Source organism: Ochotona curzoniae, unplaced genomic scaffold (assembly GCF_017591425.1).
Source record: "Ochotona curzoniae isolate NIBS_2020 unplaced genomic scaffold, NIBS_Ocur_1.0 contig_2688, whole genome shotgun sequence".
NCBI classification, from domain to species: domain Eukaryota; kingdom Metazoa; phylum Chordata; class Mammalia; order Lagomorpha; family Ochotonidae; genus Ochotona; species Ochotona curzoniae.
In genome coordinates this window covers 6,836,778-6,857,962 of record NW_024465553.1, presented here as the reverse complement: position 1 = coordinate 6,857,962, position 21,185 = coordinate 6,836,778, and the positions used below count along the sequence as shown (strand labels likewise).

At 46.8% G+C, this 21,185-nt stretch overlaps 3 protein-coding genes across 9 annotated transcripts in view; 1 reads left to right on the top strand and 2 right to left on the bottom strand.

Moving 5' to 3' along the window:
* Positions 1-1,179, bottom strand: part of ATXN3 (ataxin 3) — a 34,703-nt gene extending 33,524 nt beyond the window's left edge. For 3 of the 4 annotated variants that reach the window (XM_040975143.1, XM_040975144.1, XM_040975145.1), the window contains exon 1: positions 1,080-1,157. In XM_040975143.1, the coding sequence (XP_040831077.1) occupies positions 1,080-1,103 (24 nt within the window). In that variant the 5' untranslated portion in view covers positions 1,104-1,157. Of the gene's footprint in view, positions 1-1,079 lie in introns of all 4 variants that reach the window. The other variant, XM_040975146.1, reaches the window with a different exon arrangement.
* A 3,074-nt stretch (positions 1,180-4,253) lies between these two features.
* On the bottom strand, positions 4,254-8,306 carry NDUFB1 (NADH:ubiquinone oxidoreductase subunit B1). Of its 3 annotated transcripts, none has more exons than XM_040975139.1 (3): positions 8,213-8,306; positions 4,603-4,744; positions 4,254-4,359 (listed from the first exon to the last, which is right to left on the bottom strand). In XM_040975139.1, exons 2-3 carry the CDS (start codon positions 4,740-4,742, stop codon positions 4,323-4,325), a joined length of 177 nt encoding a protein of 58 aa, XP_040831073.1. In that variant the 5' UTR covers positions 4,743-4,744; positions 8,213-8,306; the 3' UTR covers positions 4,254-4,322. The 3 variants fall into 3 exon arrangements, with proteins under 3 accessions (XP_040831073.1, XP_040831075.1, XP_040831076.1); XM_040975141.1 differs by having other exon boundaries at positions 4,603-4,747; positions 8,213-8,302; XM_040975142.1 differs by lacking the exon at positions 8,213-8,306 and adding an exon at positions 7,865-8,087.
* A 3,465-nt stretch (positions 8,307-11,771) lies between these two features.
* The window catches only part of CPSF2 (cleavage and polyadenylation specific factor 2), a 30,862-nt gene continuing 21,448 nt past the window's right edge, over positions 11,772-21,185 (top strand). Inside the window, exons 1-4 of one of the 2 annotated variants that reach the window (XM_040975137.1) lie at positions 11,772-11,835; positions 15,752-15,923; positions 16,565-16,724; positions 16,804-16,909. In XM_040975137.1, the coding sequence (XP_040831071.1) occupies positions 15,775-15,923; positions 16,565-16,724; positions 16,804-16,909 (415 nt within the window). In that variant the 5' untranslated portion in view covers positions 11,772-11,835; positions 15,752-15,774. Of the gene's footprint in view, positions 11,836-15,743; positions 15,924-16,564; positions 16,725-16,803; positions 16,910-21,185 lie in introns of those variants that run through there. The other variant, XM_040975138.1, reaches the window with a different exon arrangement.

The window sequence follows — 21,185 nt, the reverse complement described above, 5'->3', positions numbered from 1 at the left end:
TATCAAAAGATTCACAAATCATGTTAAGCAAGTCAAACCAACAGTGATAACTGCGCTGAGTCCTTCCTCTCCCCCACACAGCAGAAAGCATTGCGTCTTACAATTTGTTTAGATTTATACTGTGGAGCTATTACCCACGTCCTTTGTCTCGGATCCACTGACTGTGTGAGTTCATTCACAAGTACTTACTAAAGCAGAAACTAAGTAACAGCCTCACCTCTCCAAACAAGAAACTATTTGGAAACAAGGTATCAACGACCAAGGTCGACCTGAGGGTTTCAATCCCGCCCAAGTGGCTTGATGACTGCATAGGACAAAAGTTTCTCCACATGCCACAGGCGGTATCTATCTCCAGGTGTGTGGCCTTGCAGGATTAAAGCGAGACTGGCAGATGACAACAGCAAACCCCCCAGTCCACCCTGACACCTGCGAACACGGCTGGCCGCCAGATCCAGAAACACTGGGAATACGGAGCAAAGTCAGCCCCACCCCAAGCCCACCAAACCCAAACATCCTGTAACATAACTCTGGTGAAGACCGCCTTGCTTAGGGGCGGAGGATGGAGGGGAGGGGCTGGGGTTTCCTATTCCACTTCCTCAAAGAGCCAGCACTCCTGGGGTGGGTGGGCCCGAGGTCTCCTAAGTGAGTGCGGAAGGCCAGGAATACGGATCCCAAAGATCCAAAGTGCATGGCAGGTTCCAGTATGGAATGAGGAGCCCAGGGAGGACGAATGGGGACAGGACGAGAGGGGTGAGTGGACGGCCAGGGTGGAGAGGTGACTCTAGCCGGACCTTAGGGAAGCCGAGGGAGGAGGACGCAGAGCAGGAACCCTCCCACGCGGCCGCCAGCCCTCAGGCCCTGCCCTCTCCTTCTCCCACCACCTGCGGCCTCGGCTCCTCAGGCGGGGGCCTCCGGGGCGCAAGGTGCCGGGAGCGCGGTGGTCCAAGGGCCCTCCCGGGCTCAGCAGCGGGCCGCGCCCGCGGCGCCCCTCGCCCCACCCAGCCGCCCGCAGCGGCGACGCCCACCGTCCGACCCGCGTCCCAGCCTCCGGCCGCGCCCCCGCGAACGCCGACACTCACTTTCTCGTGGAAGATGGACTCCATGTTTATTTGTCTGGAGCCAACGGCCCCCGCGCCGACCGAGCCCCCCGCCGGCTCCGCCCCCTCGGCCCCACCTCTCCGCCCCCTGCCCCGCCCCAGCCCACGTGCGCCGAGAGAGCCTATCATTCCCGAGGCCAGTCACGTGTCGCGGAAAGAGCGTGGTCGCCGAGGCGGTAAACGCGGAGACACGTGATCTTGCCATCTCCAGCCTTGAGGCGGGGCAAATGGGGAATGCCATAGTGCCACCTGCCGTCCGGAAGAGCCATCCGGCTTTCCACCCATTGCTATGGATTATTCAGGTTTCCTGAGAGGCGCGATAGGGACTGCTCGCCACCATTCCATGTTGTCATTTACTTTCTGTCTTCTACTTAGCATATCTGCATGTAACTGTTGACTCAGCTCCTTCACGGAAAACGCCTTCATGAAAAGGGCAACACTGTATTCCCCCAATTCCTAACATAAAAATGATGCTTTGATAGGGCTTACTCTTAGGAGAGGCGCTTCCCTAGGTGCACCCTCTGATGCAGCTGTTACTGCAGGAACTGAGGCACAGACTAACAACAGAGCATTGTCCAGGGTCAGAGGGTGGCCAGGACTCACATCCACAGGGCCCATGACTACAGCGGCTGTTCCATCCCTAAGGTAGGTATCGGGAGGGGCAAGTGGGAAGGTTAGACTTGATTAAGGAAGAGGGCGGAGTCTGATGCAGCTTCAAGGGTAGGATGGGTGCACGTGCCGCACCTTGACACCGGGTTGTGGTACACTTTGTGAAAGATTTCTTTATTTCAAAGGCAGAGAGAACAGAGAGAATTTACAGAGAGAACAAGGAACAAAGGAAGATGTCCTATAACCCCAAATGGCTACAACAGATGGAGCTGAGCCAAGCTGAAACTGTTGTGCCGGATTTTGAAATCCCCAGATAATCATCAAGTCTGAAGTCGGTGCTAAGGCAAAAAGGTGGTTTATTCAGGTTAACCTAGGTCTCCCAGGTTAACTGGGGGAGGGGCAGCCGCAGCGAGGCTGCTGTAGGATCCGCAGGGAGGGCAAAAAAGCTGGAGCCAGAGAGAGCGAGAGAGCCCAAGCCCCCCAGTTCTTATACATTTCAGGCTATTAATTATACAATCATGATTTAGCAGGTTTCTATTGGTGGATTTGAAACAAGCAACTTTCAAAAGGTACAAACTGATGAGCTATAGGGTGGTGAATCTTATCAAACACCAGGTACCTCCTTCCTGAGGAGTGGTCTGCCTACGTGACCTGCCAGGTGTCCTGCTGGGTGTCACGTAGATTATCAGGCCTGGAGTTCACACAGTCCCCAGCCAAGCCATTAAGGCAGGAATTACAAAAGGCAGAAAACACCTAGGTTCTTCATAACTAGGAGCCAGAATGCTCTTCCAGGTGCAGGGTCCTAAGGCTTTGGCCTGTCCTCTGCTGCTTTCTCAGGCCCCAAGCAGGGAAATGCATGCGAAGTAGGGCAGCCAAGACATAAACTGACACCCATATGGGATTCTGGTGCTGCGAGGTGGATTAACCTGTCGAGCCACCGCACCTGCCCCTGCTGTGCCATTCTTAAAAAAAACAAAACACCATACACACAACCCTTAAAAATTAGTTATTTGGAAGACCATTACATAGAAGAGGTCCTGCATCTGTTTCACCCTCCAAGTCGTTTGACCAAGCAACAACCAGGAGCCAGCAGCTTCTGGGTCTCACATCGGTTAGACAGGTGGGTGGGAAATGGAGCAGCCTGGACATGACCTGGTGCTCCTATGGGATGCCTGGGACACAGGGGTTGGCTCTGCCTGCAGGGTTGTAAAGGCAGTGGGGCGCTGTATGCAGGAGCTGTGGCGAGCTGAGTTTTGGAAAGGCCACACAGGCTGCAGGAGGGCAGCTGTCGCTGAAGGACCCTCCGCGAGGCTGAGGTGGTTTGGACTTGAGTAGATTGAGGGAGGAGACCAGGGGAACGAGGGAGACACGGCAGGGCCAGCTTCTGGGTTCTGTCCAGTGGACAGAAACAGGCACGGAGGATGTCTCTACAGCCACCTGAATGCAGCTCCACCCTGCGGAAGAATTCTAACCCATTCAGGCATTGTTGGCAGCTGTGGAGTTGGCTTTTTCCTATCTATGTGAGCTTGGAGGTTAAGGTCAATAATAACATCATGCAAAGGGGCCTTTTATTATTCATGCTGTCAAGGGACCTGTATTTAGGGTTTTATTCTTTCCTTGATCTTTAGGTTCTTCTTTTCTTTGTGATACATTAATCCCTTAACTGATTCCAGATGTAGAATAAGAATTGTAGTAGAAACTTCTAGAGTTTGTAGGTGAAACACACGGCAGACCCACTTGACCATGATGTCAAAAGTCTGTGCTACAGCTTGTGAAGTTTTCTGTATAAATAAAGGGGACATCTTTCTTGCATTTATCCATTATGATCATGAAATCCTAGTGGTCCATTTCTTTCCTCTTTACGCCTAATTAACTCGGCTGGAGCTGGACTCTGGCAGGTGGCACCCAATGTGGCGCCCGAGCTGTTGTGTGTGAATGTGCAGTCTGTCCTGAGGTGCATCCCGCTCCCAAGATGGGAGTTCACCATAGAGGTTTGCGGCCTAATGATTTATGGCAAATGGATATTACCCACACTGCTAGCTCTGGACAAGTGGCATATGTGCATGTCGTGGTGACACCTTCTCACATGTAATCTGGGCTACAGCTGGAACTGGGGAAGCAGTTAAAGATGTTATGCAACATTTATGCATTTTGCATTGCTCCGTTGCCCTAGGACTATAAAGACAATGCTCCAGCATATACTTCTAAGGCATTTCAATCATCTTGTTCTATGTTTTTATTTCTCACTCCACTGGATTCCTTATAACCCCCAAGGTCAAGTTATAGTTGAGTGTTCTAACCAAATTTTAGCTTGTATGTGGCCATGAGGCACAGGAATTCCAGAGTTTAGAATCAGAAGTGCAGAGTCAAGCCGCCCACTTTGAATTCGAGTGGGAGGAAGCTTGGCTGAATGCTCTGCTCTGACAGCAGTTCCTGGGATGCTGATTTGGTTACCCCGGCCTTCTCTTGCCCCAGCTGGCCGCTTTTGATTCATCCAGACTTCCATTACCTCCACCAAAAGTTCAAAAAGAGTCACACTTCAAAATCTTCAATCAAATAATAATAAACATGGTTTTATTTCTCCTGCAACTTGCAAAAAGTGAACCTCCTGTGACTTTATTTCCAGGTAACTTCTTCATTTGGCCTCAACTCCCTGTGGGAAAGATAGAAACAAGGAATGACCTGCAGACTGCTTACACTCCAGGGGGTCATCATGCCATTTCATCCAAGGGTTCAACAACAAAGGAAAGACTGTCATCACTTGAATGTAAATACTGGGGAGAAAAAGTACATTTTCTAATTATTTGGCACAAAGGATATTAGGCATATTGCCAAAGGTGACCAATCCTGCTATTTCTTAAAAAAAAAAAAAAAAAAAAAAAAGGCAGGAACAAACCTTTTAAACAGCATGCTCTTGTTCCGGAAAGCTGTGAGCTTTTCATCGCTCCTCCTGTCCAGGTAGCATCCGAAGACAAAGCCCAGAGGGACAAGCAGATGCACCCAGTGGTCACGCACCAAGTGAAGGAAGTTTGCCATGACTGCTTAAAAAGAAAAACATCTGGTCAGCAACACAAGTGCTTCGCAGGACCTTTGATGAGTGCATCCGTGGCAGGCAGAGGACGTGGCATCAGGGCTCCTGAGCCACAGAGCTCCTCTGCACTGCCTCTGATGCAGATGTGGCGTATGGCACACCACACCTGCTTGAAGACTGCTTCACGAGCAGTGTTAAAGCTACTTCTACTAAATAGAGCTGAGCCAGCACCAAGCCGGAAGTCCCAGCTGTAGGTGACAGGGACCTCAGGTGTTTTGTTGTTGTTGTTATTAGTTTGTTTGTTTGTGGTTTTTTTTTGGTCTTGTTTTGTTTTTAAAGATTTTAAATAGGGCTTGGTACAGCTAAAGTCCTCACTTTGAACACGCCAGGAACCCATAATGGGCACCAGTTCTATTCCTGGCAGCCCCGCTTCCCATCCAGCTCTCTGCTGTGGTCTAGGAAAGCAGTTGAGGACGGCCCAAAGCCTTGAGACCCTAAACCCACATGGGAGACCCAGAAGCAGCTCTGGGCTCCTGACTTCGGATTAGACTTAGCTCCAACTGTTGTAGCCACTTGGGGCATGAACCATCTAATGGAAGATCTTCCTCTGTCTCTCCTCCTCTTTGTATATATCCGTCTTTCCAATAAAAATAAATAAGTCTTAAAAAAAAAAAAACCAAACAGATTTTAAGTGGAAAGACAGATCAGATTTATGGAGAAGGATGGACAAAGAAAGATTTGCCATCCGCTGGTTCACTTCCCCAACTGCTGCAATGGCGGAAACTTCTTTCCCAGGCCACAAGCAGGGAGTGGGATGGAAGTGGAACAACTGGGATATGAACCAGCGCTCATATGGGATCCTGGCAGCAAGGTGAAAATTTAGCCACTGAGCCATCTCACTGGGCCAGGTACAAGCACTTTGCTTTCCCAGGAGCATGTGCAGGAAGCTGGATCAGAAGCAGAAAGGCTGAGACTGGAACAGGCACTCTGGTCTAGGATACAAGTAGTGGCTTAACTCACTACACCACAAGGTCCTAGAGTCTACTTACTACACTGTGGTTCCAGCTTATCAATGAGTTGATATGACACACATCAAAGTGGGAAAATATAAAAAATTCTACCTGGGACCTGCAACAATGTCATCCTATGCAGGTGCCAGTTTGTATCCTGGCCACTCCACTTCTAATCCAGTTCCCTGCTCATGGCCTGGGAAAGCAGCAGATGGCCCAAGTACTTGGTCCTGACACCCACATGGGAGACCCCAACGAGGCTCCTGGCTTCAGCCTGTCCAGTGCTGGCTGTTGGGAACACCTGGGGAGTGAATCGCAGATGGAAGATCTCTCTATGTTTTAAAAAGATTTACTTATTATCATTGCAAAGTCAGATATACAGATATACAGAGAGGAGGAGAGACAGAGAGGAAGACCTTCCGTCCACTGGTTCACTCTCCAAGCGGTCACAATTCTTTGTTTCATGATAAGTCCTTACTTTTCAAATGTTAGTCTAACATCCCCAACCCCTAATTACTGGTTAGGAAATGGACATAAGGTTCAAAGCCAATATCAAGTGTAACAATACACCCACCAGGGTCCAGTCTGCAGATGACTGATCTGCAAACTACTGTAACCAAAAGATGCGCTATTTCAACAGCTTATTTGCAATTCAGGCACTTTGGCAGGCTACCTAGAACTGCAGCCCTCAAACTTGACCGCACAGCTGCATCAGCTGGGGAGCCTTCTCCCATACTTCAGACTTCCAGGCCTTACCCCAGGGGAGGCTGAACGAATACCCCAGTTTATATTTTTGACACAAACGGCTCTTGATGTATAAAATTTCAGCGTAAGTGAGCACACTTGGTTTCCAGCAGGTATCTAGCTTCTTACAGACTCCACAATAGAGGTGGATGGGTAAAGGATTCTATACAGGGCCTGACATAATGGCTCACTGGCGATTTAATCCTCCCCTTGCAAGTACCAGGTTCCCATATGGACACGGATTCATGTCCCAGCTGCTCCACTTCCAGAATCCAGGTGAGCTAGAGTCAACTATAAAGGATGCCTGAGTCCCTCCCAAGAGGTCCAGGACAGACCCTCCTCCTAGAGGCCCTTCTCACCCCAGCCGTCAGAAGGGCCTCTCACAAGAGCACTTCACACATTGTTTCTTAGTCTTCTTAGACAAAACCTTAAAAGTTTTGTTTGTTTCATTTTAGAATCAGGAAGAGTGATGAGAGTTCTGGTAAGTGAATTGGGTTCAATTGGGGACTTGGGCCTATGTATCTGACCGTGGATGCTTTAACATAAAAGATGCAGCTGTTTTTGTTGCTCACCTCAACCACGGACTGCCTCTCACAACACTGCTGCTTGACACGGTTCTTGCAGCGTCTCACAGGTCATCCCCTCATTTAACCCTCACCACGGCACCATGCACCAGGTTCCAGGTGAGGAACTGCCCTGACGGTCCTGGCAGCCCCTCGCCTGGGGCAAAGACGCAGCATGAAGCTGCAGAGGCAGGAAGGGCACCCACGGCAGCACGGCTCCTGGCCCAAGCTCTTGGCCCGGGCTTTATGGTCTCTCAAAGTACAGAGGTGGGGCAGAGCGGGTGGGACACCCCCAACACCAGCACCCCAGAGGGGAACAGGTTCAAGTCTGTGGCTGCTCCACTTGCAATCATAGCACCCCGCTAATGTGCCTGGCAACACAGCGGAGCGTGGCACAAGGACCTGGGGTCCTGCACCCACCGGGAAGACCCCTAAGAAGCCCCCCACCACTTCCATTTGCACACAGGAGGGACGGAACCAGCAGTTAGATCTCCAAGTCTCTCCTCTCTAACCCCACCTTTCAAATACATACATCTCCAAAGAAGAGATAAACGCTTATCCTAACCTCATCGCTTACCCTTGAACTTATTAAAAATTTTACCTTAACCAGGTTCCCTCTCCGCCTCCACTTAAAAAAAAATAACCCTCATGTGTCTCCTATTTTTGTCACTCCAAATTCCTGACACATTAAAATATAAATAGCACACATGCAAATCTATACATATAGTTACATGTATATTCTATCGCTCAGAGTTTTGATTTAATAGTGAAAAGTGCTGGCTGCACTCCTTGCGCACGAACGACACACACCTTGGACACCAGGCACAAACCGTGAAAGACCTAAGACAGGAAGGAGGTTGGCGGAGCCTCGGACGGAGCGGAGATGCGGCCAGCAGTCGCTGCTGGGCCCCCGCAGTCCAGCGAAGGGGACGCCCACCGACCGGGTCACCGTTTTCAAGTCCGGACTTGGACTAACCCCGTCCTGAGAAAACCCCCATTTCCGTTTCTTGTACCCGTCACCTTGGTCCAGGAGCCCCGGCGAGGCCGAGACCACCCCCGACGCACACACAGACCACCCCGGAAAGCCTTCCTAGGGCCTTCCTCACCGGCCCAGCCGGGGTCGGCAGAACCACGGCTGCCCCGGGACCCCCGACCCACCTCCGGCCCTGGTGCCAACAGCGACCCTGCGACCAAGGGCAGCTAGCGGCCGGTGCAGCTCGCGGCGCCGGCGGAAGCGGCGACCTCGGGACGTGCCATTCGCCCCGCGCGGGAGCAGGAGAGGGGTGGCCTCGGCCACTCATACTTCGTCTTCTGGCTCGTGTGTGGCTCTTTGTTACTTATTTAAAGTTGCAAAACAATTAAAGTAATTGCTGAACCAAACGTCGACCCGAGAGGACGAGACTTGGCGGCGTCGCAGCCACCGCCTTCCTACGGCTTCGTCTCCTTCTCCCCCCACCGCGATGGTGGCGCCCTGGATCCTCCCTTCCCAGGCTCGCGCCTCCGGTTTCAAGATGGCAGCTGCCACACACGGGCTTCTACCGGCTGGACGTCTGGGCAGCTGCTGAGCCAACTTCAGCTTTTGTCCGCTCTTGAACCTGGATCCGATAGGGGTTGGGTAGGGCAGTGGACGTCTGTTGGGGAGGCCTAACGAGGCAAGTGAAGGCGGGGAAGGAAATGAGTCTTTGGATGGGGGATGAGACGTCCCTAAGTGCGTCTTGGGAGTCGGACTCCAGCTACGACCCGCTCTGTTGTAAGGACGGGCTTCCGAGGTGACCGTCCGGGCGGATCGTGGCAGAAGTGCTCCGCGGAAGAAAAGAAGCGATCTTTTTCCACGGGTCTCAAGCTCCCGGGTCTTTTTGCTTCAGCCTGCTCGGTTCACCTCCCATCTTGCCTCCCCTTCCTCTTCCTGCTGTCCCTCATTGGTGCTTTGGGTCTCTTTGGCGCCGGAGAAGTGAAGCCGACGCCAGCTTTGACTGCCGGTCCTTAGGGATCTTCCCGTCGCGTTGGGTGGAGAGTTTTCGCGGCTCCTAAGGCTCGGGCTCCTGGAGCCCTTTGAGTCCTCCCTCCTTGCACCTGCGAGCGCGCCTCCACCTTCGAGACGGCCCCCCAGGAGTCCTTTGTTCTTTCCGTGTTTGCTGACGAGGTCTGAAGACCTTAGGAAGTTCTAGTTGTTCTGACAGTGGCACTTCTGGCCTCCTGGGGCCAGGCGCTTCTGATTTACCCCTTGGCATCCATCCCTTCACTTTCTGTTAGACCCTCTCCCGGAAATGACCTGGAAGAGGTTTTGCACATTCGGGGCTCCAGGACCTATCCCTCCCCTCCTTCCCTGACCTCCCATTCCACCGTTTTTTTCTTTTGAATCCTACCTTCTTAGAGGTCATTGAGACCGTGGTTCCAAGAACCCGAATAACTGGGACACCACAGATGCAGGAATAACAAGCAGCCCAGGTCACTGCCCTGAAGGGGTGGAAGGCCCGTCTCTACCTTCTTTGAGGGACATATCATCACACTGATGTGTCTTTGAGGGCCGTGCTTGGTCTTGGGTTTATAAAGGTTATGATTCCTTTTGCATTCAGCATCCAATTCAGCATATAGTCCCATGTCCCATTTGGGCCAACGCTCCATAAATGACTCCCCGTTTGGACTTGGTCACAGAGCAGTGAATGGCATTTGCTAAGCTCTGAAGGAGGCCATGTCTGGAGGTACAGCTTGGGGAGGCAGAGTTGAGGACTTGACAATTGCTGGCGGATTTGGGGCGAGTGGGACAGTCAATGTGCCTGTGTGTGCAGGGCCAAGTGGCTGGCCAAGCTGGTGAAAAACAGGATTTGCTTGGGTAGCTAGCAGGCAGCCGGCAGGTGCTGCCTACAAGGAGTGGGGGTGAGGCCTTGGGGTTTTTAGGGTGGTCTCTGGCAGCTGTGGAGGTTCTGCAGGGAACAGGAAACTGGCAAGAAAGTTGCAGTCTTTGAGGTAAGGCGATGAGTGGCTGCGCCACCCGGGTAGGACAAAAAGCCACCCGGGTAGGACAAAAAGCATGTCAGACTCCTGTCAGTGAGGTCTTGACTGGTGGCCAGGAGTTACTCAGGCTTTCCTTCTCAGAGACTAAACGGTTGGTGAGCCTTCTAAGATACAGCAAGGCAGTTGCGTAGAAATAGAATGGAGTGGCAGAACTCAGTGGTATGTAGTCTACAGCACTGATTGTAGAGTCTAGAACTGCACTAAATGCAAAATATGCTTTGGATCTTAAAGATTTAGTAAAAAAAAAAAAAAGAGCCTCACTAATGTGTACTAATGGTGGCCTTGGATTAATACTGAGGTTTCACTTTCAGCTTTTCAGTGTGGCAGTGAAACAAAAAACATCAAATTACATTTTCAGTGTGTGTGATATTTTCTGCTGATGGACACCGCTAGACTAGACTCGTGACGGGTGTTGTTAGTGAAGGAGTGAACTTGAGCTGGCTCTCGAGGGTGGACGGTGAGCCACGGTGTCAAGGCCAGCGTCCTGGGACCTTCCATGGCCAGGAAGGTGTCGCCCGGCTGGTTGGCTGGTTTCAGGCAGCAAGCAGTTGGCCAAGTCTTCTGAGCAAGGAGAGATGGTGTATAAGGCCATTAATCTGACAGCGCTGGCTAGGTTGAGATGAAGACGGGCAGCAAAGACATCAAGAGGCCCAGATGTGTTTTAGGCTGTGCGTCAGACTGGGGGTGATGTAGGCACATTCCGAGGAAAAGCAGTCCGACTTTGCTAGAAAGAGTGAACTAAACATGTAGACTTCCAAGCCTTGGTTCCATAGACAACAATAAATTGATGTCACGGAGTAATAAAATACATAGGCGGCTGAAGGAATGGAGCCCCTGCAGTAAAATTAGCGAAGTTTCTGAGGACGGGAAGTGGTTATTGCCTTGCTCGTGCTGGCATTTGTTTCAAAAGCAGAGAGAATGAGAGCCCTCCACCTGCTGGGTCAGCCCTCCAAGGCCCACAGGCCACTCGCTGTGCATGCTTTGTGCCTCTGCTCGTGTTCTCGCTCGCTTTTGAAAACTTTCTTTATTCTATCCAGATTCTAGTGGTCATTATTGAATAATCTTTGGTCTCATTTTTTTCTGATTCTTAGTAACATAAACTAATGTTAATTGTAAAATCTTGTTTCCTAAACTATGTATTTAAAATTATAACCATCTTGGTTCATTATTATTGTTTTTTAAAATAATTTTTAATGTTTATTTATTTTTATTGGGAAGTCAGATTTACAGAGAGAAGGAGAGACAGAGAGAAAGATCTTCCATCCCCTAAGTGGCCACAGTGGCCGGAGCTGAACCAATCTGAAGCCAGCAGTCAGAAGCTTCCTCCAGGTCTCCCACGTTGGTGCAGGGTCCCAAGGCTTTGGGTAATCCTTGACTGCTTTCCCAGGCCACAAGCAGGGAGCTAGATGGGAAGTGGGACTGCCAGGATTAGAACTGGTGGCCATATGGGATCTTGGCGTGTACAAGGTGAGGACTTTATCCACTAGGCTACTGCTCTGGGCCCTGTTTTTGCTTTTTGCGTTACCCTTATTTTATGTAAAGTTAAACTTCCAAAAAGTGACACATTTCTTCAAAGGTGCCATATTTTCTATTATTTGCTGCTGCTCTTGGTACTTTAGGTTCAGACATACAAGTTAACTGCATAATTATGAGCAGAAGTAAATCATACCACATTAATGAGACTTTTATTTGTTTATTTTTTAGATTTGTTAAGAGCTTCTCCTCTGAATTCATGGTGTTTTGTTATAAATCCGACTGAGATATCAGTAAGTAAAGGCTAATAAAGCTATCATTCTATTATTGGGACTTGTAATAAAAAGCTGGGTCTATCTGCCAAAAACTTGTGGTAGGAACTCACCGAATTCCGTATGCAAGATAGAAAGAGGCCATCCATCTAACTGTCCAGGAAACCCTTTTCATCATGATACATGCCCGTGTCCATTCCAAAATCATATTTCCAAAAACTTTTCCATCAAATATGAGAGTACTTCAGAAAGCTCATGGAGAATTTGTATTGAGAGCCAGTTGCCTGAATTTTGAAAGTTTCCTACCAAAACCAAACCTGTGTTGTAATCCCATGCCCTTGAACTTGTGGGTGTGGCTTTGCAGATGTGTTTCCTGTGACGTAAGGACAGTTACTTACTGTGCAGAATGGGTGCTGCTGTACCGAGTGGGCGGAGCCGTTCCTGCGCTGCAAGTCCATGCTCCAGCCATGGGAGTGTGCTTAGTAGGGCGGAAACTGCTTCCGGTGCTGTGCGGGCACTGCGCTCGCTGAATGCTCACCGAGCCTTGTTCACTCAGAAAGCCTGCATCTACCACCATGGAGTGCGCAGCACCACGGGGGCATCGCAATGTCCCTGTGATTGCGGTAGGCTGTTTGGACTCCATTCTGTGTTGAGGTCGGGAGATGGGAACAGACAAAGCAAGGAAATCAGTAATAAATAGCAGTTAACATCCTGTGTCGAAGCAAACAGGATGTTGTTACAGAGTGTGAAAAAAGACTGGGATAGTGACAATATCACAGATAATAAATCGGGCATGAGGAACTACATGAACTAGTTAGAGCTCTTGGTGATGGTGTAGTACAGGTAGCTTTGAAGCCTAGAGCAGGAGGGACCAGGCAGCACCGGCCGTGCTCCCGCGGGGCTGTTAACCTCTGCAGGCCGTGCTCCCGTCGGGCTGTTAACCTCTGGAGGCCGTGCTCCCGCGGGGCTGTTAACCTCTGCAGGCCGTCCTCCCGTCGGGCTGTTGGGGCTATTAACCTCTGCAGGCCAAGGCGACAGCAGTTGGACAAATACTCTGAGGCATTGTGCTGTGAAGCGGATCAGATGATGACTAAGTGACTTTTAAGTGAAGTGTTTTTTTAACAAATAGGGAAATTCTGATGATCTTTGTGTGCTCATGTGTGGCATATGAGTGAGTTGCTGATGATGCAGGGAAAAAAGCTTTGTAGTCTTTACAGTGGAAATGAGAATGGGACCAAGAGCACCTGGAGGGCTAGCCCTGGGTGGGAGCTGAGCCATTCACTCCATGTAATGGGGGACACGGCAAGGGTGTGTGTGCAGGTGGAATGACAGGTGCATCCTTTTCGTTTCTGGTTGAGGAACGCGGTGACGGCTGAGGGCAGGATGAAGGGCCAGCAGTGATAGTGCGGAAGCGAACATGGGAAATAGTGTGGGAGCTGCAAGTCAACCACAGGAAGCCCTGGTGGTACTCAGTGCCTGCCTGGGGTCAGGAGTCGTGAAAGTGAAGACCAGAGAGCAGAGCTGCGTGAGCTTTGTCTTCTGGCAGCATGCAGTTGCTGGAAAAGGCAGACTGAGTAGTTGCAGTGAGTTGGTATTGGGTTTTGCAAAGCCAGCACAAAGAAGGAGTAGCGGTAGCAAGGTATTGGCAGGTGTGTGAAGAAAAATCTCAAGAGATCTTGGCTTGAAGGTAAGGACCTGAGTGAGGACTGGAGAGGTCGTGGAAAGTAGAAAAGTAATCAGAGTGTTAGAGATCCCCGGGAGGGCAAGGGAGTGTCCACTGGGAAAATAGGAAAAGGTCAGGTGGTGGTGGGAGACTCACAGCTGGGATGCAGGCAGTGAGGAGAGCAGGAGGTCAGTAACCTGATGGTAGGTGACAGCGGTGAGATAATGCAATCAGGGCCTCCAGGGGAGGAGCTGGACTCCTCAGGGAGAGGTCAGGGCAATTAATCCACTCCAGCCACGAGGAGGAAGTGAGGAGAGCCAACAGGGAACCAGCTGGGTGACACCGGCCTCAGCACTGAGGTGTTTGAAAGAGGAAGAGGGGATGTGGTTTGAAGCTGCACTGAGGAGCAGGGAACACACACTTCCTGCTTCTGCAACCCGGAGGGTGCCTGATTTAGAGAACAAACAGTGTCGCCAAGGAGCCGGCAGGGTCAGTGGAGACAAGCAGGAGAAAAGAAATCTCAGAGGATGTTGAAGTTAGAAGTGAGTTCAGTGTTAGCTCCAGAGAGCAAGCTGTAAGGATTGGGGAGGGAGAGGAGGTAAGGGATTGGATTCCACTGGGAGATGCTGTCATTGATGGTCCTGTCTGCGATAGTGAGTGATCTAGTGGTCGGAGACTGTGGCTGTAACTCAGGCAGCCAGGATGAGAGGCGTGGTGGTTTAACCCTGCGTCAGCCCATTAACAAAGGTAATGGTTTAGTTTGGTTTGTCCATGACCTTTTTGACCAGACCCTAAGAGCTAAAATCTGAAATGTTGCTGGGGACTTGAACTTTGTAAGAAGTGTTTTCCCAACGTGTGTAATAGTGGACAGTTCGGTAGTATTCCCAAATCCCTCTAAGATTTATTTATTTATTTTAAATAGTTGCAGAGAGAGAGCTTTGATCGACTGATTCACTCATCAGTTTGCCACAATGATCAGGGATGACCAGACTGAAGCCAGGAGCCAGGAACTTCATCTGGTCTCCCATGTAGGTGGTAACAGTCCATATACTTTGGTCATCCTTTGCAGCTTTTCCTGGGCTACCAGCAGGAAGCTGGATTGGAAGGGGAGCAGCCAGAAGAGAGAAAGCGATACTGAGAAATCTTCCATCTGCTGGTTCACTCCCCAAATGGACACAGCAGCCAGAATTGTGCTGATTTAAAACCAAGAGCCTGGATCCTGGAGCTGCTTCTGAGTTTCCCACATGGGTGCAGAGGCTCAAGGACTTAAGCCATCCTCTGCTGCTTTCCCAGGCACATTAGCACATTGGACTGGAAGTGGAGCAGCCAGGACTTGAACTATTGCCCATGTAGCTGCTGGCACTGCAGACAGAGTCTTAACTTGCTCTGCCGAGACATTGGCACCTTTACTAGATTTTTAAATTGTCAATTTATTTAAGGATCACTGGTCAAATTGAAACATACAACTGAATTACTGTGGTTCAATATATCAGGATCATCACAGTGCAAGATAAAGGAGGAATGGGGGCTGGCATTGTGATGTAGTGGGGAAAGCCTTCCATGCTGGCATCCCATGTGGACATTGGTTCATGTCCTGGCTGATCCCCTTTCGATCCAGCTCCCTGCTAGTGGCCTGAGAAAAGCTGCGGAAGATAGCCCATGTGTTTGGGAAACCTGGATGAAGTCCCTTGCTCCTGGCTTCACACCTGGCCTTTGTGGTCATCTAGGGAGTGAACTAGCAGATCGAAGATTTCTATCTCTGTGTCTCTCTCTCACTCTCTGTAATTCTTTCAAAGTAAATAGATCTTTAAAAAAAGTAAGGAAAAAATTCATTTTGAATTCAGTAAACATTTATGTAAAGTGGAACTTGGATGCAGTCACCTGAGTTCTAGGTAATTCATACATTGTTTGAAATCCTCTTACTTTCTTTTCACATGCATATTAAACCTAATGCTTTAATATCCAGTTTTATAGGTAAGAGAAGGGCAATTAGCTTGCTCCTCATCATGTAGGATTAGGTTGAAACGTGTCTGATTCCAAAGTCTACTAGGTTTTCACTAACGCTCTGAACACGTTGAAGTACCCATCGTACACAAGGTGAGGGTAACTTGTTTGCGACTTGGAGGTTGGCAAGGGCTTTCACGTGTGTACTTTCCATATTTATGGAATTTCTGTGAACTTACAAATTGCAATCATTTCTTAATTTGTCTATAATTGTTAGATTGTGCTTTTATGTTTAATTATGATTTTAATTCTTTACAATGAACCTTTTAGATTATTGGTACCAGACCAAAAAGATGACATCGATAATCAAATTAACTACCCTCTCAGGGGTCCAAGAAGAGTCAGCTCTTTGCTATCTTCTCCAAGTTGATGAATTTAGGTTTCTGCTGGACTGTGGCTGGGATGAACACTTTTCCATGGATATTATAGATTCCCTGAGGAAGTAAGTTACATTTGCCCTTCTGGATTTTTAGTAACTCAGCTTCTATTTTTTTCTACTTTGTAAAATCATATTGATCTTACATATTGTTGGGTTTTTTGGGGGAGGGGATTTATTAGCTTTTTGTGTTTCTGTAAATCTGCCTTTCAAATAAAGATAAATTAAACTTTTACGGAAGTCCTGTGGTTGCAGCGTCAGTTTGCTGTCAGTATCTTTATGCCAGACTTTTGAGACCTCGAGTGCACTGAAAGAAATGAAGGGTCATGGTTCAGTGTTAATTATTCTTGAAGAAAAGAGGACCTAACTATTCTTTAAAATGTAAAGCTCAAAACCAACAAAACCCAACCCAAACCATCTTGTAATTGATTGATGTTTTACCGTGATGAATATGCTAGCAATCAGTCTGCTAAAAACCTAAGGCAAAAAGTTTTTATAATGAATTCTGGTTATTTCTTTCACAATTTCTGAATACCCATGCAACCGATAGTAATTATTGAAATTCACAGATGTCGTCATTTTAGCTCTTGGTGTTTCTGTTGGACTGCAGTTTAATTTTCAAGCCAGGGTTCCGAACCATCTGGGGGTCTCCTGTGTTTTCCCTGAACAGCGAGAGCTAAGCAGGTGCTCCTGTGTTTGTGTCCTAGGCACGTGCACCAGATCGACGCCGTGCTGCTGTCACACCCCGACCCGCTGCACCTCGGCGCCCTCCCCTATGCCGTGGGCAAGCTGGGGCTGAACTGTGCCATCTACGCCACCATTCCTGTGTACAAGATGGGGCAGATGTTCATGTATGACCTCTACCAGGTAACTGAAAGAAGGAGAAAGCGTGGGTCTCCACACTTCTTCAGGGCTCATTTTTAACCTTTCGTTTGTGTTCTTCTAGTCTCGGCATAATACAGAGGATTTTACACTTTTTACGTTGGATGATGTGGATGCAGCCTTTGACAAAATACAGCAGCTGAAATTCTCTCAGATTGTGAATTTGAAAGGTAAAAAGTGTTCCCAGTGGTAAATAATTAGACTGAAGAGGTGTAACCTGTCCCGTCCAGCAGGACAGTCAACGGGGGTCGCAACCACCTAGGAGAGATTGGGGGACAAGAGACACGAAGAATGGACAGCAAGACAGGATGTCTGATCAAGCTGTCAATTTATTGATTTCAACTGAGGGTTTTTATATTCTTCAGTAACTAAGGCTCAGGGAGGAAAGGAGAAACTAGGACGCAAGCCATGGTCTCCAGACCGATTGTTCTTGAGCAGCCACCATATCAACCATAGTAACCAGCATACCAACAATAGCATAGGTAATCAGTAACAAGATGTCGGCAGGTACAGCATAAATCACATTCTAAAACAGTTGCTACAAACAATTGAAGCTAAGCGTGTGATTAGTTTCATAACTTCTTTCCCAAGCATCTAGCCAGCCAGGGATTTTCCACTGGCCCATAGTTCTATATTCAAAATGGCTTCAGTGTGGCTACAGTACACGGCTCCTGACATCTCCCCCTCTTTTCTATATATCAATGAAAGCGGCGAAAAGAAAAAGGTTCCTTGAGGCAAGATAAGCACTGCCTGTCTTAGGCTCATTCTGAGGGACCCTCAACTCTTACCCGTCTTTGGGCAGCCCTGCCAGTCATCCAGGGCTCCCTGTCTTAGGTTGGCGGGGTACCAGAAAGATGCCCGTCATTGGCTAAATGCTTACCCAGGAAAAGCCATGCCTCATTATATTAGATGAGCCTCTTTGAAGACTGGAGCCGCACAGCACAATGTGGGGTGTTATCACTTGGGGAGCCTGAGCCATTGCAGCAACCGTCAAGGTTTTTAAGGCCATAACCTCGCTGCATTTCTTGAACATGCAAGCTGCCAGCTTAATGCCATTTAGAATAACTTTCCCTGACATGGGTAGAACTGGGGTCTCATTTACTTTAATTATACTGGTGGCTAATTGACTGGTGAGATTTAGGAAGGCGTTAGACCATTGTCCCCAGAGGTATTGATTGGTTTTTATCACTCTCGCCAAAATATTGTGAACTCATACTGGGGTGATACATATATGATGGTATATTGGGGAACAGCTGGCTGGTGAGATTCAAGAAGACATACTTAACAATGTACAAGTATTGTTGAAAATACTAACATTCCAGAATCACATAGTGCTAAGATGTTACATGTATACAAAACAGTTTTATCAGGAACCAGAGACTCTAACTGCCTATCATCCCATCTGACTCCTACATTTTCAAACAGAAATGAACCCCAACTGTTTTTAGGGAGAAAGGGCGTTGTCATCTGCTCTTAGCTACTTCCTGCTGAGAGGGGGCGCCGTTGGGTAACAGCAGCTGTTGGGGGTCCATCTTGTGGTTCCTGATAGAAGGCAGAAGTCATCAGGTGTTTGATGTACATCCTGGCACTTGAAAAGTTTCTCTGTGTTGAAGTCTAAATAGCAAAACATAACATAGTTATAACTCTTCCTAGCCTAGCATATTGTGAGTTCAGTTAGCAGTTTGAATATTTGAACATCAGAACTTAGATGTAAGAGAATTGTTAGGTTTCAACTTTTGTCAGAGTGAACATTAATTTAAGACTATGGACTAGATTTGTATCTGTCTAAATTAACTTCTTTAAGTCTCAAATTTTGGAACATACCCAATAAGCTTAATGGAACACATGAAACTTCTGAGCTGCATAAAACTGGTAACCTAGATTAATCAGAAGGCACAGTAACAATGCAAGGATTAGCATACAGCATCAGGATATAAGCCCATCACAGGACAGGTAAATGCAAACTGACTTCTTAGGGCAAAAGAGTTAAATATTCAGACATAACCAAAACTGAGATGATAAATCTTTATACTAAAATACAGCAAGGTGTACTATTAATTTTACTATGACTCTGAACATACAGATCCTGCATTGGAAGACAGTGTACACAGTGACTAGTGGATTTAACAAATTAGCACTCTTATGTGTGACGTCAGTGATAACCTGAGGTTCCAGACAAATGGTGTTTAGGCTGTGGAAGCCTCTTGAATCCACAACAACCCCATTAGACAAGACCACACACAAAGTGGAAGTTCTCTCCTCCATTGAGGGAAGAGCACAACCGTCCTTGATGGCTGCTTCTTTGCACTGGGGTGTGGACCACTGAGGTCCTTCAGGGAGGGACACTCTTAGCAGTAGTGTCCTGGCATTCCACACTTGATATGCTTGTTCTTTTGCTGGCTCTCCTGTCAGACCAGAATGCCTTTTGGGCTGATTCTGAGGCCACTGAGTGTTACTCAAAATTGTCAGTCTATGAGTCTGCTGTAAGAGCTGCTTCCCATGTTAGCATTTTAACATTCTCTGAGATCTGAGTTATCATTAAACACTTACATACATATACCCATATGTTTTCCATTTAACTTATGTGGATTTGGGCTCCCATGGCCAGTCTTCAAACTGTACCCTAGCAGTAAATGCATTTGAAATCATGTTAAACTATTGAGCTGAACAGATCTTGTAGGTCCTGGGAAAACAATAATGGACATGACTCTCTAAGAGCCTAATTATGCTATACATATACATTATATACATATACATTATTTTTAAAAAGGATTTAGCTTAGCAATTCTCATTCATAAACATGCACATACATATTAGGTAACACACATGAAACAACAGCTTGTAAGAGCTACTTGAGAATTCTCTTAAGTGTGTTAAAGTTACCAATTTTTTAGAATTATTATTATTATTATTATTATTAGTCTATAAACCTCCTATAGTTTACAATTAAACTTTAGCTTTAATGGATACAATAGGTCTGCTGGAATCCTAGAAAACAAAGTCTCTATGTTTGGCGCTGATATGACCTGTTGGATTTTACACACTCTTGTACTTTTTAGATCTATCCTTCCCAGCAGGATTGATTCTAGTCCTGGCTCCCCACTGGCAAGGTTTCCCAATGTCTTTTCTGCAATTCCCCCTGCCCCCTCAAATTTTTATTATTTTATTTATTTACTTATTTATTAGAAATCCCAGAACCAGAAGAGTTAAGTCTATTAATTATGCTAAGAGGCCTTAAAGTATTTGATTAAAGATTTCTCATTATAATAACCACCCATTTAGTCAGACTGATTCAAATAGCAACAGATCAAAAAAAAAATTTTTTTTTGTCAATTATAAATGATCATCCAAACATTTTAAAGTAAATACATATCAGAAAATACTCTTGAAAACACAGTTTTTTTAAATCATGAGAATTTAACAAAGACAATATACAGAACGCAAGGGATTACCTAACTGAAAGGCAAAATGTATATTTCCTTAGTCAATCACCTAAATGGAAATATAACCTTAAATACAGGAATTACTGTATAAAATTATCTCATAACTTTTTCAGAACTTTAACAAATTCAAAAGTTGGAATAAGAATAGAGCTTACTGAAGCTGGATAGAGAATTGACAAATTCACCAATTAAACAGAGACTACCTAAGGTTCAATGCTTCAATTTTTTTTTTTAACAGCTTTCAAAATTGGAGATATTTTTATCTTTAGATATTTACTAGCATTTCTGTGTATGCACACTTCAAAAACTTTTTGAACACAGGTATCAATTCTAACGTCAGCTCGTATTAGGTATTAATGTTAAAAACTTAAACAATGTTGTAATAGTATCTTTAAAATTATAGCCAATTATATGTAAAGCTTATAAGATTTATTCCTCAACTTTTCTTAAGACATTTTCTAAATAAAAGCATACTAACTTTTAAATACAATGCTTTAAACAATTTTCAACCATTTTTCTAATTCATGGAAACATATTTGAGCACAAATCCACTTTAAAACCAGGAAAGAGAAGTTTTTTTTTCAAACAACCTTCTTTTAGCTGATTTTTTTTTTTTTTTTAATGAAGGCAGATAAGAATTACCACAACTGGGACAAACTCCCAAATTCTTCAAAGCGCAGACTCCAGGCATACCCCTTCCTTGTTTTATGACTGATGGGCCTGGAGCTTTTCTTTAGTTTCTGTTTTATTGAAGTTAAAAGAGCTGAAAAAACTTCAATTTGGCTGTTGTCTTGAGAGACTACCTTGGAATTTACTGAAGTTAGTTAATAGGTTTAGTTATTAATAAGATGAAAATAACTTACAGGAGATTTAAAACACTGTTGTTTTTGTACAAAGAATCAGACTTCAGTTCCATTGTTTTAAAGGCAAACATTCAGAAAATATACACATTTTGAGCAATTTTACTATATACATCTTTAAAGAATTCATTGTTCTCCTGCAA

Coding starts and splice junctions, on each gene's coding strand:
- NDUFB1 (XM_040975139.1), bottom strand. CDS start 4,742: ATGGCAAACTTCCTTCACTTGGTGCGTGACCACTGGGTGCATCTGCTT. Junction 4,360..4,602: donor AAGAGCATGCTGTTTAAAAG/GTTTGTTCCTGC, acceptor TCTTTCCCACAG/GGAGTTGAGGCCAAATGAAG.